At 47.2% G+C, this 12,955-nt stretch overlaps 1 protein-coding gene across 3 annotated transcripts; it reads left to right on the plus strand.

The window, feature by feature from the left end:
- The first annotated feature begins 4,725 nt into the window (after positions 1-4,725).
- On the plus strand, positions 4,726-11,836 carry RNF222 (ring finger protein 222). Of its 3 annotated transcripts, none has more exons than XM_036033017.1 (3): positions 4,726-4,851; positions 8,499-8,976; positions 9,364-11,836. In XM_036033017.1, exon 3 carries the CDS (start codon positions 9,391-9,393, stop codon positions 10,024-10,026), a length of 636 nt encoding a protein of 211 aa, XP_035888910.1. In that variant the 5' UTR covers positions 4,726-4,851; positions 8,499-8,976; positions 9,364-9,390; the 3' UTR covers positions 10,027-11,836. The 3 variants fall into 3 exon arrangements, with proteins under 3 accessions (XP_035888910.1, XP_035888911.1, XP_035888909.1); XM_036033018.1 differs by having other exon boundaries at positions 8,499-8,702; XM_036033016.1 differs by having other exon boundaries at positions 8,499-8,667.
- The last annotated feature ends 1,119 nt before the right edge of the window (positions 11,837-12,955 follow it).

The raw sequence follows: 12,955 nt of genomic DNA on the forward strand, positions 1-12,955 counted from the left end.
AAAATATAGACTTCCAGACTAGATGGAAGGCAAAGTGTATTTACCTATGCCTCCTCGCACAACCAAAAGAAAGACAACAACAAATTTAAAGACAAAAAATAACCAGAACTACTAGAAAATCAAACTGTAAGGAAGTCTGACAACCAAGGAGTTGAAGAATCATTCATTTAGACTGGTAGGGGGGCGGAGATGGGCAGCCAGGTGGAGAGGACTCATGGCAAGGCAGTGGCTGGCAGAGTGGTGGTCCTGTATTTGCATACAGATAAACTGGGAGGAAAAACTGGGGAGCAAGACAGACCATGCAACCCAGGGTTCCAATTCAGGGAAATAAAGCCTCAGAACCTCTACCTGTAAAAATCTGTGGGGGTTGCAGTGGCAGAACCTGCCAACCTCACAGGAGAGTTTGTTGGAGAGACCCATAGGGTCATATAACATACACAAACCCACCCACCTGGGAGTCAGCACCAGAAGGGCCCAATTTGCTTGTGGGTAGCAGGGGAAGTGACTAAAAGCCAGTGGAGAGCCAAGCAAACAGCACTGTTCCCTCTCAGACCCCTCCACCACATACACACCACAACGCAGCAACCTGGGTTGCCCCACCCTGGTGAATACCTAAGGCTCCACCCCTTACAACGTAACAGGTGCTTGAGACAAAACAAATATGGCCCAAGTGAAAGAACAGATCAAAGGTCCAGAAATAGAACTAAATGATGAAGAGATTGCCAACCTATCAGATGCACAGTTCATAACACTGGTAATCAGGATGCTCACAGAAATAGTTGAGTATGGTTGCAAAATGGAAGAAAAAGTGAAGGCTATGAAAAATGAAATAAAGGAAAATGTACAGGGAGCCAATAGTGAAGGGAAGGAAACTGGGACTCAATCAACAATTTGGAGCAGAAGGAAGAAATAAACATTCAACCAGAACAGAATGAAGAAACAAGAATTTAGAAAAAATGAGGAGAGTCTTAGGAACCTCTGGGGCAACTTTAAGCATTCCAACATCTGAATCATAGGGGTGCCAGAGGGAGAAGAGGAAGAGCAAGGAAGTGAAAACTTATTTGAACAAATAATGAAGGAGAACTTCCCTAATCTGGCAAAGGAAATAGATTTCCAGGAAAGAAGTTGGACCCAAGGAAGCATACACCAAGGAACATAATAATTATGTTACCCAAGATTAAAGATAAGGAGAGAATATTAAAAGCAGCAAGAGAAAAGGACACAGTTGCCTACAAAGGGGTTCCCATAAGACTATCAGCTGATTTCTCTAAAGAAACCTTGCAGGCAAGAAGGAGCTGGAAAGAAGTATTCAAAGTTATGAAAGGCAAGGACTTACATCTAAGATTACTCTATCCAGCAAAGCTTTCCTTTAGAATTGGAAGGGCAGATAAAGTGCTTCCCAGATAAGGTCAAGTTAAAGAAGTTCATCATCACCAAGCCATTATTATATGAAACGTTAAAGGGACTTATCTAAATCATCTTTGAAGATGATCAAAAATATGAACAGTAAAATGACAACAAACTCATAACTATCAACAACTTAACCTAAAAATGAACACAAACTAAGCAAACAACTAGAACAGGAATGGAATCACAGAAATGGAGATCACATGAAGGGTTATCAGTGGGGAGGGGGAGGGAGGAGAATGGAGGAAAAGTTACAGGGGATAAGAAGCATAAATGGTAGGTACAAAATAGACGGGGGGGGAGGGGTTAAGAATATTACAGGAAATAAAGAAGCCAAAGAACTTATATGTACAACCCATGCACATGAACTAAGGTGGGGGTATGCGGGTGGGAGTGGGGTGCATGGCAGAGGGGAATAAAGGGGAGGAAATGGGACAATTGTAATAGCATGATCAATAAAGTATATTTCAAAAAATAATAAATAAATAACGTTTCTTAGACCCCTCCCATGACCTGCTAAGACCCAAGACAGAGCCTGAAGTCTGTATCTTTTTATCAGCTATCCAGGTGGTCATGGTATTTGGAAACTTCATCCTGGTCCAGCCATTCATCCCATGCAGAGACCAGGCCTGCAGTCAGCCAGTGGTCAATCAGCCTCAGCCGGATTTTCGCCTTGTCTGGTAGCTGCCTGTGTCAGAGAGGCCTCTCCAGAGAAGGTCTATCTTATGGGCCCAGAATGGTCTCCAGACCCATCCCCATCCTGTTTGGCCTCATGTCCAGGACATGCTTCAGTGTCTTGGCAACATGACCACTAATGTGGCCCCAGAACTGGACACAAGTCTCCAACATGAACTAAACAGAACAGAGGCCATGGGTCCCAATCCCCCCTAAACTGAAAACTAGTCTTACATCATTCAGACTGCATTTGTCCTCTCTGTTGAGACAGACAGGACACTCTAAAATGGGTGGTGGGATTGGCAACAGATACCTTATTCAGCAAGCCGGGACTAGACTGGCCAGGCCCCTTGAAGTAGGAGGTATTCAAGTCTGAGTGCCTCTCTTTAGCCTTCTTTGTCATGATGATGATGATGATGATAATGATGACGACCAGTACGACCAGGACTGTGAAAACAGCGATGATGATGATGATGATGATGATGATGATGATGATGATGATGGTAGATGGAGATCTTAATGCATGAGAGGTGTGGTTCCAGGAACATTATTTGCAACCATTCATTTAATCGTCACAATCCTATACACCAAAATGGTCTCCATTGTTATCCCCACTTTTCAGATGAAGCAACAGAGGCACAAAGGGATTCAGTAACTTACCCAAAGTTACCTGGCAATTTCTCTTTATATGAACAGACACATGGCACTTGTGAATGCTCATGTGCTGATCTCAGTTTCCCAAAGATCCCTACTATCAAATCCTATAGTGTAGATCCTTCTGGCTAATACACATATGCTGTAAACCTTTCCTGATTACAAATGCCCCGCTGCCTGCCAAAATTTAACACCCCTATGTCCCCCTCTCTCGGGACCTTGTTGGATGGTTAGACCCAACTGATGAAGTCAAGCTAAGATTTCTCTGGCTGATGTATTTACTCCCTCAGCTAAGTTTGTATGTGTGTGTATACATATAGATATGCACATGTATATATAATTTTTAAAGTGGAATTCTTATTTTGAAACACAAAATCATAACAGACTATAATAATAAAAATTTATATATTCAAGGTAATCTTCAAAGTTAAGCTTCATGGCAGGGCTAGTTGAAAAAATTGGGGGCCTCAGGAATGTCATACTAGTCTGAGTCTAAAGACAGTCCAGCCGGGCTCAGTCCGCCACCCATGGGGCACCTGGGACATTGATGTGGCATATGTGGGACTCCTTTTCAAGAATCCTGGGGAGCCCCAGCAGAGTCATGAGTCCTGCTGTCAAAGGGCCATGGTGCTGATGGAAGGGAGAAACTTGGGAAGCCCTCTGGGACTAGAGTAGCAAAATGAATATAGGATGCCCGGAGAAATTTCAGTTTTAGATAGTACAATAGACATTTTTTTTAGTATAATCAGGTCCCAAATATTGTGTTGAGCATACTTATACTAAAGTTATTTGTTATTTATCTGAAATATTTGCAAATTTACCTAGGCAGTCTGCATTTCTATATGTTAAATCTAGGACAGTATGGGATTCCTCATATTCAGCTTCTGGGGAAAGAGCACAAGAGACTGTCATAACAGTTGGCACCCAGCCATCTCTATGTCCCTTTTGGTGGACATCAGTGCACTGCCCTGACTGTCCTCCCCTACTAGCTTCAAGGCAGCCATGGTTGGCTGGGTGGGGGAGGAGCCATCCTGGGCCACCCTATGGGGTCACACACATACCTGGCTGTGCTTTGGATCCAGGAAACTCCTTTTTTTTTTCCCAGAAGAAAAACAATTTCTTGCTGTCTTAGCCTCCAGTCCTCAGAGGACTGAGAGAGAATTTCCTACAATGGTTTCCAGTCCTGAATTTTTGCCGGCCTCACTGTTGACTGTTTTTTCCTGATCATGAAAAAAACACACATTCAGGATGAAAAGTCAAATGTCACAGGAGTGTTTAAGTTAGAACATCCTTCCAGAGATAACCACTATCAAGTTTAATGTGCCTTCTTCCCGACTTTTCTCTATAAAAGTGATTATTTATTATTATCTTTTCTGTAAATAGAATCATATTATACAGACTGTTCTGAAACTTGTTTCATGTGACATCAGGGGCTTCTTGCCATGCAGGTGTGAGTTTCTAATTTGTTGTTTTGACTCTGCCTCATGCTCTAGCCTAGTGGTGTCTGGTCTTCCAGAGCTCTGAGCCCCTTTGAGCATCTAATGAGCAACAAATACACATAGGCACGTCACTGCGTATCTGTGTATGACTTTGGACATCACAGTTTTCCTGAGGTTGACCTGACTCCTTCACCCTGGGTGTGGCGAAGGCAGGGGGGTGGGGGAGGATCACTAAAATGGGTCCAGGAGAGTGGAAGACTGTGAACACAACTTGTTGGAATGGAAAGATCCATCTCTGGGGAGCCTCAGTCATAGTGGTCTTGGGTCACTGCCTCCTTGTGAGACCCTCTGCCTGTCAGAAGCACCACTCTCTGGGCTCCTCTTTGGGCCAGGGTCTCCTCTCCTAGCAGCCTCATCAAGATCATGTGACTCCACCAGCTGCCAAACCTCTGGGCAATGCCAAGAGCCTCCTGGCCTCAAACAAGTTAGGTGACATTCACTTCCTGGCGCTGTCCTCCCGACTTGCTCACTCATTAGGAAATGCCTCAGCGGCAGCTGTCACAGTAAGAGCAACAGGAGGGCGTGCTGCATGCCCAGCACCTCTGGGTGGCTCAGATCTGCCCTAAAGAGGCCCCGGGTGAAGAGGTGGATACTGCTCTTCCTGACCTTAGCCAAAGTGAGTCTGGGGACCCAGATGGGGGTGGGAAAGGAACAGGATCCAGGTGGAGGTTGGCAAGGTTCTGGACTGAAGTTGGAGTGATGCAGGGGGGTGTGTGTGTGTGTGTGTGTGTGTGTGTATTTGTGTAGTGTTGTGGGGTGGGAGAGTGGCCATAGCTGAAACTACAGAGCCTCTGCCTCACAGCCTCATTGTCCCAAGGTGGGGAGGAGGGACGTCCCTGGGCTGAGGACACCTTCAACCAGTTCTCATAATGGGCTGCTGCTGTGGGTGAAACTGGGCAAGGAGGTTTCATGAGGTCAGCTCCCTTGAGCCAGCTCCCCTTCAGCCAAACTTTGTCCTCCCCCTGCCTCACAGGTCGCTGGAGTGGTAGCTCTGTTTATAGTCACTCTGAGAAGGGAACCTCGGGTAGTCATTTTTCCAATGATGCTTCTTCATCTCTTCCTTTTTTTTTAAACCACTTTATTGAGTGAGGTTTGATTGACAAACAAAAAACAAAAAACATGTCTAATGTGTACAACTGGGTTCTGGAGCTCTGGTGAGGTATTTTCATCTAGGGGTATTTGTTAAGTCAGTGTTTCTGTAGGGCTATGAGGGCTGGGACATGCTATTCTGCTATGTTGAGCCCTTGCTGGGGGCACATTTGAACCCTTGCTGGAGGCAGCAGTACGTGGCATGGGCTGCCCATGCTGGGTCTGCCCTGAATCAGTAGTGTGACTTTGATTAAGTTCCTTAACTTAAGCCCTGAGCCTCACTTCCCTCATTTGTAAAGTGGAGATAATACCTACCTCCCAGAGCGGTCAGGAGTAAATGAGGAAGGAATGCAAAATGCCAAGCACATAATTAGTGTTCAATAAATAGTGGCTGTTGTAATTATTTATTATTAGCTCGACACTGGTCCCACCTCACCTAGGAAGACTCTCCAGCCCTCGTCTCCCCACAGTCTCCTAAATCACCAATGGGAGTGCCTTCTGGCGATAATGTCTTGCATTGATATTGAGCTAGTTTGTGCCCAAACCAGATCATGTTCCTTGCATTTCTTCTGCTTCCCTCTCCTGTGCCCAAGCACCCAAGACAGAACTGGGCCCATAAGAGAAATTCAAGGATAAAGAATGAAGTGGAATTAAGAGAAAGGGAGGGACACAACAAGGGAGAGGTCAGGGAAAGACTGAGAAAGGGAGGTGAGAAGGAGGTGGGGAAGGAGGGTGGCATTGTCCAGGCATGAGTGACATGCCTCTCCTGAAGCACAGGAAGGAGAAAGGACAGCCCAGAGAAGCCATCCGTGGGAACTGGGATGTCTTTTGCATCCTCTGAATCCCTTTTACTTTTCAAAAACTCACATGAAAAATAGTCTCTTCTCCCTCCCCTGCTCACCCTGCTCATCCCAAGGAAGGTAATGCTTCCTGACTTGGCTAATATCTATTCACCCAATCTATTAATTGAGTCTAATAATGTTCCCTATGTCATCTATGGAATTTTCCCCCTCTTTCTTCTCCGCCATCTCCCTCTCCATCACCTCCCCACATGATCTCAGACGAGTCATTTCCCCCTCTCTGGACCTGGATCTGCTCGCCTATGAAACTAGATTTAACCAAATGACCTCAAAAGTCCTTTCTCCCCATAGCATTCTCTCATCTATGTTTTAATTCTCTGCTTGTCTTGATATCTACCCCTCAGTTACCCAAATAACTGAAGCTGTTGATCATCATTCCTCCTTTAAAACAAAACAAAACAAAACAAAACTCTTTTTTCAAGAAAATTTATAAATGTCCACTAGGCTCCAAAGTTTCATGAAGGACTTTTTTAAGAAAAACATTTTACTTATCTATTTTTAGAGAGAGGGGAAGGGAGGGAGAAAGAGAGGGAGAGAAACATCAATGTGTGGCTCCCTCTTCCATGCCCCCCACTGGAGATCTGTCTCGCAACTTAGGCATGTGCCCTGACTGGGAATCGAACCAGTGACCCTTTGGTTCACAGGCCAGCATTCAATGCACTAAGCCACACCAGCCAGGGCCTCATGAAGGACTTTCTTCATCATTGCTTATTTCCAATGCCTAGCTCAATACCTAGCATGCAGCAGGTACTTTGTTGAATAATTGGATATATGTATGGATGGATAGATGGATGGATGGAAGGAAAGATGGATGGATAAATATGGATGGATGAATGATGAATGGGTAGATGCATGAATGGTTGGCTGGAATGAATTACCACCACATGCCTGTGAAGAGTTATGAAACACAGGAGGACACATTAGCAGATGGTTGGCTAAATAAGATCATGGTCTTTCTGAGAATAACTTGTTTTGTTTAGACATTTATAGACATTGTGAAACAAAGTGACTGAGAAACCCTGGAGCCACCATCATAATTTTTATCTGTTGTCCATCTCCTGCCTAATATAGTGTCATCTTTCTCAGTTATTCTTATTTGAAGGAAGCCTACCTCTGGGAGGGATGTGCAATTTTTTGGTCATCTACGAAATAAGGACCATCCGGAGAGAAGAGGGGAGGAAAGGGAGGCAGGTGCTAGGAGGGGAGAGGGCTTGGCCTGCCTCAGCAATGACACCCATCTGTTGTTGAGCCCCTATCTTTTATCTGTGCCGGACCCTCTGCTCACACTAGCTCACTTAACACTCCAAACAACTCTGAGCGGGAGGTAGTATTATTATCAACCCCATCTTACAAATGGAAAACTGAGACTCAGTTAGGTTACACAACTTGCCTGAGGTTTTACAGACAGCGATGGGTGTATCAAGGATTTGAACCCAGCTCCAGGGTCTGAGCAGCTGCAACCCCCAGCCCTTAGCTGGGGTCGCACTGACAACCTCAGACAGTAAAGCCTGAAAACCCCTGCAAAGGTTTGGGTGCTGCCTGAAGGGTCCCAGGCCCCCTACCCCAAATTTCATCAGGATTTTTAAAAGAAATTAGCTTTACATATTTTTCTGATCCTTCTTAGTTACGCAATATTTTCAAATTGGTAAAATTGAGTTGGAATCAAGCCAAGAGAAGGAAGAAATCCCAAAAGATTTGTGATTTGACAAATTATAGTTGCCCTCCTATTAACTCATCTTGCTCTCATTAGGTCATCTCTCAGTTCTATTTGTTAGCGTGTCCCGGGGTCTCTTAGCATTGATGAAAGAATTTATCAGGTGACTATAACACATCCCTAAAGGGGCTGTTCCCGATGAGTTTAGACTACACAGTTGTGACATCAGGGACTTTTAAATGAGGATACTTGGGCCTTACCACATGCCCAAATGGGTATTTCCCTTTAAAGTCATCATCTTGGGAAGCTGTGTCCTTAATCCAACAATTCTGCCTTTGGTGAGAACATTTTGGAGCTTCTCCTTTGCTCTCAGATATTTTTAAAATTTTATTGATTGACTTTAGAGAGAAGGAGGGAGAGAGAGAAACATCAGTTTGTTGTTCCACTTAATTTATACATTCATTGGTTAATTCTTGTATGTGTCCTGACCAGGGATCAAACCTGCAACCTTGGTGTACCAAGATGATTCTTTAACCAGCTGAGCTACCCAGCCGGGGCTCAGATAATGTTTAAAACCCACATTGTAACTTCATGGTGACTCCATGTCTTCGATTTGAAACCGTATCATGCCACTTGAGCATTCATTTACTTTCCCACCAGGCTTGGCTCCCAAGGACTTTTGGCCGTTTCACAACACCAGATATAGACTCCAAGGATGAAAATCTGTCTTCACTGAGGTTAATAAGAAGGCTCTTAGGCAGCCCTCTTAGAAGACTATGAAGAATTACTGAGCGGCGGCAGGCCGAGAATGAGCCTACAGCTCCCTGAGGTGACTACGCAGAGGGCCAGCAGGCATTTGGATGTGTAGGTTCTGTGCTTTATTTTCAAAACCGTCCTTGCTTTACAACCACACAGCACAGAGGAATGCAACCAATGGCTGGACACAAACCAATGGATCAGGCAACCCCTGGGCAGGGAGACTGAGGAACAGCAGAGGCTTGTATGGGAAACAGCCACTCAGGACACAGGCCCACACTGGGGCCTGGACTGAGGCTGGGGGAGCATCTACTCAACCACCTGCTTCCCCCCCAGGAACTGGGTCTGCCTGCCTTCACTTCCTGCAAGGAAGCAGGAAGAGGTGAGGTGGTGATCTCACGTGTGTAGATCATGTCATGGCTGAAGTGAGGTATCGGGGAGGCTACACATTCATCACACTCCATGCACTTCCTTCCAGAGTCAGTGTGGCTGGGCTGTGGTCTCTCATTACCTGTCTCCCAATCCCCCCTTCCAGAAGGCCCCCTCATCTCTTCCTAAGGGTCTTAGGCACTAGGTCTTGGTTAATTCATGTAGGCCACTGAGGAGGAGCAGCAGAAGGAGAGGGAAGGGGAGAGAGGGGAAAAAAGAGGACAGGAGCCAACGAGAAAGGGAAGAGGGAGGCAGTGGAAGCAGGGGTGTAGAAGGGAGTTAGGGAGGGGGGCAAAGAAGGAAAACTGGCACTAATGCTCACAGCTCTTCCCACCCACAGCTAAGGCCCCGTCTCCCTGCAGCAGCCATGTCAGAAGGGGCGAGTAAGGACAGCGCAGGCAGCGAATGCCCCGTGTGCTATGAGAAGTTCCGTGATCTGGAGGGCGCCAGCCGGACACTGAGCTGTGGCCATGTCTTCTGCCATGACTGTCTTGTCAAGTACCTACTCTCCACCCGAGTGGATGGGCAGGTCCAGAGGACCATCGTCTGCCCCATCTGCCGCTATGTCACCTTCCTCAGCAAGAAGAGCTCCCGCTGGCCCTCCATGCTGGACAAGAGCTCCCAGACCCTGGCTGTGCCTGTGGGCCTGCCCTCTGGGCCACCGACAAGCACCCTAGGCCACACAAACCCCCTGGCTGTCTCCCAGCCTGTCTGGAGAACCTCCCTGAGTCAGAGCACCCAGCTCCCCCTGGACTCACTGCCCAGCCTGGCCCGGGAGCCTCAGATCTTCATCATCAGCCGCCACGGGATGCCCCTCGGGGAACAGGACAGTGTCCTGCCACGGCGCAGCCTGGCGGAGCTCTCTGAGGTGTCACCAGCACCCAGCTCCACCCGGTCATTCTGCTGCCGTTCCCGCGCCCTCCTTCTCATCACCCTCATTGCCGTGGTGGCGGTGGTAGCTGCCATCTTGCCCTGGGTGCTGCTGGTGAGGAAGCAGGCATGAGTTGTGGCCGCCAAGGGCCAGCCAGCAAGACCTAGCTTGGAGCTGCTCTGGAAACTGCCCCACTTCACCCCACAGGGCTGTCCTGGCCTGGGTGGGAGCAGAGGCCCCCAGTGCAGACCTAGGCTAACCAACCTGAGGGATGAGTGGGCACAGGGGAGGCCTGGGGCAGAGAGAGGGCATTAGGATAGTGCTAGCTGAAAGTATGGTGGCATGTCCTCACCTCCAGCTGCTTGCTCCCAGCAGGGATTCAGGCATGACAGGGAAGCTGGGGGCTGGTGACCTTGGAGGCTAGGGCTCGGCTGAGTACCTGACCTCTAGACTGAGATGGGAACTCCAGGCTCTAGGCCAGGGTCAAAAATGTGGAGGAAGCTGCTCCTCAGAAACAACAGCTGTGCCACCCACCACCTCCTGTAGCCTCAGCAGATACTTTCCCCTACCTCTAGGCTGGAACTGAGCAAGGTGGGAAGATGGGCGGTTGCCCGTTCCTGTGTTGGGGGTCGCCAGCCCTGAAGTGTAGTCCTTATCTGCCAGGTGACCTACCTGAAGCCAGGTGGGGCTCCTTTGTGGGGACTAGGAATTCTGCTGGGTGGGGGCCCAACGGCAGGACTCCTCTGGGTCAGAATGCCCACCCAGGATTCTCTAGTTTGTTCTCACAAACAGAAGGGGTGGCACAAGGGCCAAAAGCACGCGTGTTTCCCAGAATCTCAGCACCCACCCATGATCCTCACAGCTGAGCCACTGTGCACCCTCCCACCCCTAAGTCCTTCCTGCCCCCAAATCCTCCCCATCCCCAAATTGCCAGCCTGGAAGGGGTACCTCCTCAAAGAAGGTGCTGATCTCAGAGCTGTGGCCCCGGATTTCTGGAGGAAGTAATAGAAAAGGGTCTTCCCGGGGAGCTGAGGCCAATTCAAGCCACAGGGGTGTGTTGACAGAGGCCGAAGCCAGCAGAATGACCCACAAACACAGCCAGAGTTCTCCTCAAGCCTCCCAGGCCCAAGGAATGGTCCAAATTTTGAGTCTTGGCTTGTCAAGGATGGATCGGAAGGAAGGTGGGGAGTCCAGGAGAAGCCTAATGGTCGAGACTTGAATCAGCTGAGAACTATGTGGGCAATTAACCCCTGGGGGCTCCCACCTCCCTCCCAGCCCCAGTCCTCCTCCTCATGACCCAAGCACTCATTAGAGGCCACACCAGCTGGGCCAGTTTCTGAGGTGGCTCCTCAGGCGGGGCTGGGTAAGGAAGGGTGGGGAAGAAAACAGCTGTGCTCGTCAGGGATACTACCGTCTCCACAAACCCTGAAACCCAGGTGCTGTCACACACTGGGCAAGGCCTCCACACCCGGGGACCCCACCCTGGACTGTGCTGGGGGCAAGTCATTCAGGAACAACTATTTTATGTTTACTAAGGCCCCTAAGTCAGTGGGTCATCATCTTAAATTAACTTTACGGTTAAAAACAAAAAAACCCTCCAGCCATTCTTTCAAATAGGTGGTTGTTAGCAGTCCAGGTGAGCCAACAGCTGAGCCCTCCACAACCTGTACCTCTCTGCTGGCAGTGTGCTACCGCAGGGAAAGAAATAACACTCACCTCCCGTTTAGTTCCCAGACTCCGAAGTGGCTGGCATTTGGGAACCATTAAGCAGTGGGGTCCATGCAGCAGGGATTATTCGGGACTCGGGGAGGGTGGGTTTAAAGCATACGTGGATCTCTTCGTGCTCTCTTCAAGACTAGAGAAGAGCACAAGTGCTACTTGGGGGGCTACAGGTGGGTTCATGGGGGAAATATTTATAATGGGAATAAAAATGTTAACTTTACAAAGACTCTCATGAGTCTGTTTTACCCTCAGCCAGGCTGCTTTAAACAGTGCCAGGAATTTCTGGGGACCTGATTTTAGTCTTTTCAGATTCTGTTGTTTGTCAAAAATTAATTTCAAAATACCTATAGTGTTTTCATATTATTCAGCAGTGACTTGTAGATGGCACTTCTTTTATTTTCAAAGAATGTCAAAAACTATTTTTTAAATAAAGGTATATATTTTCTCAAAGATTCCAGAGACATTGCAAATGCAGGTGGGGAGCTCTGGGCTTGGACTTTTAAGACAATTCACTTTAGATGGGGAAGGCGACCTGAAGATACAAATACAAACGGCTCTTAAACCTCTACTGAGCCACACTTGTGAAGGAAGTGCGAATTAAAATTCTGCTGGCATACCTATTAGTTTTTAAAAAAAACTAATTTTTCACCCAGGAGTTTGTCAAACCCTGAAAGTTTCAAAATCCACTCTGCTGACAGAGCTGAGAGGAAGCAGGTGAGGTAATGGGAATGTATATTGGTAAAACCGCTAGGAAGGCAAATTTGACATTATCTATTGAAATTTCCACTTTGACCCAGCAATTTCTATTCTAGAAATGCACTCTACAGATATGCTTGCACCTAGGGGCACTGACCTATGCACACTGTTGTGTAACCGCAACGTGGTTCATCATAACAAAGGACTGGGGAAACCTACATGCCAATCAATGGGGACTGGTTGTAAAACTGAAGGTGCAGGGACTATTGTGTCGCTGTAAGAACAAGGAAGGAGTCTACAGGCTGACTCCGAAAGTCTCCAAGATACGGTGGCTGATGGGAAACAGCAGGTGTGGAACACTGGTATCAGGTCAGGTACTTTGATTTGTGTAGAAAGTGGGAAAATAAGAATTTACTTTCCTATGTGCTTATGTATGCACAAAGAAATAGGGAAAATACACCAAAAAAAACTAATAATAGTGCTTAATGGTGGAAGGGAATGAGAAAATGGTGAAATGAAAGGGGGAATTTTCCCTTTACCTTTAACATTTTTTGATTTTGAACCCAGTAAACATATTACTTACTGGGTTAACAATTAAACTGAAAAATTATATTAGAAGCTAAAGATACCTTCAGCGCGCTCA

Source organism: Phyllostomus discolor, chromosome 8 (assembly GCF_004126475.2).
Source record: "Phyllostomus discolor isolate MPI-MPIP mPhyDis1 chromosome 8, mPhyDis1.pri.v3, whole genome shotgun sequence".
Taxonomy (NCBI): domain Eukaryota; kingdom Metazoa; phylum Chordata; class Mammalia; order Chiroptera; family Phyllostomidae; genus Phyllostomus; species Phyllostomus discolor.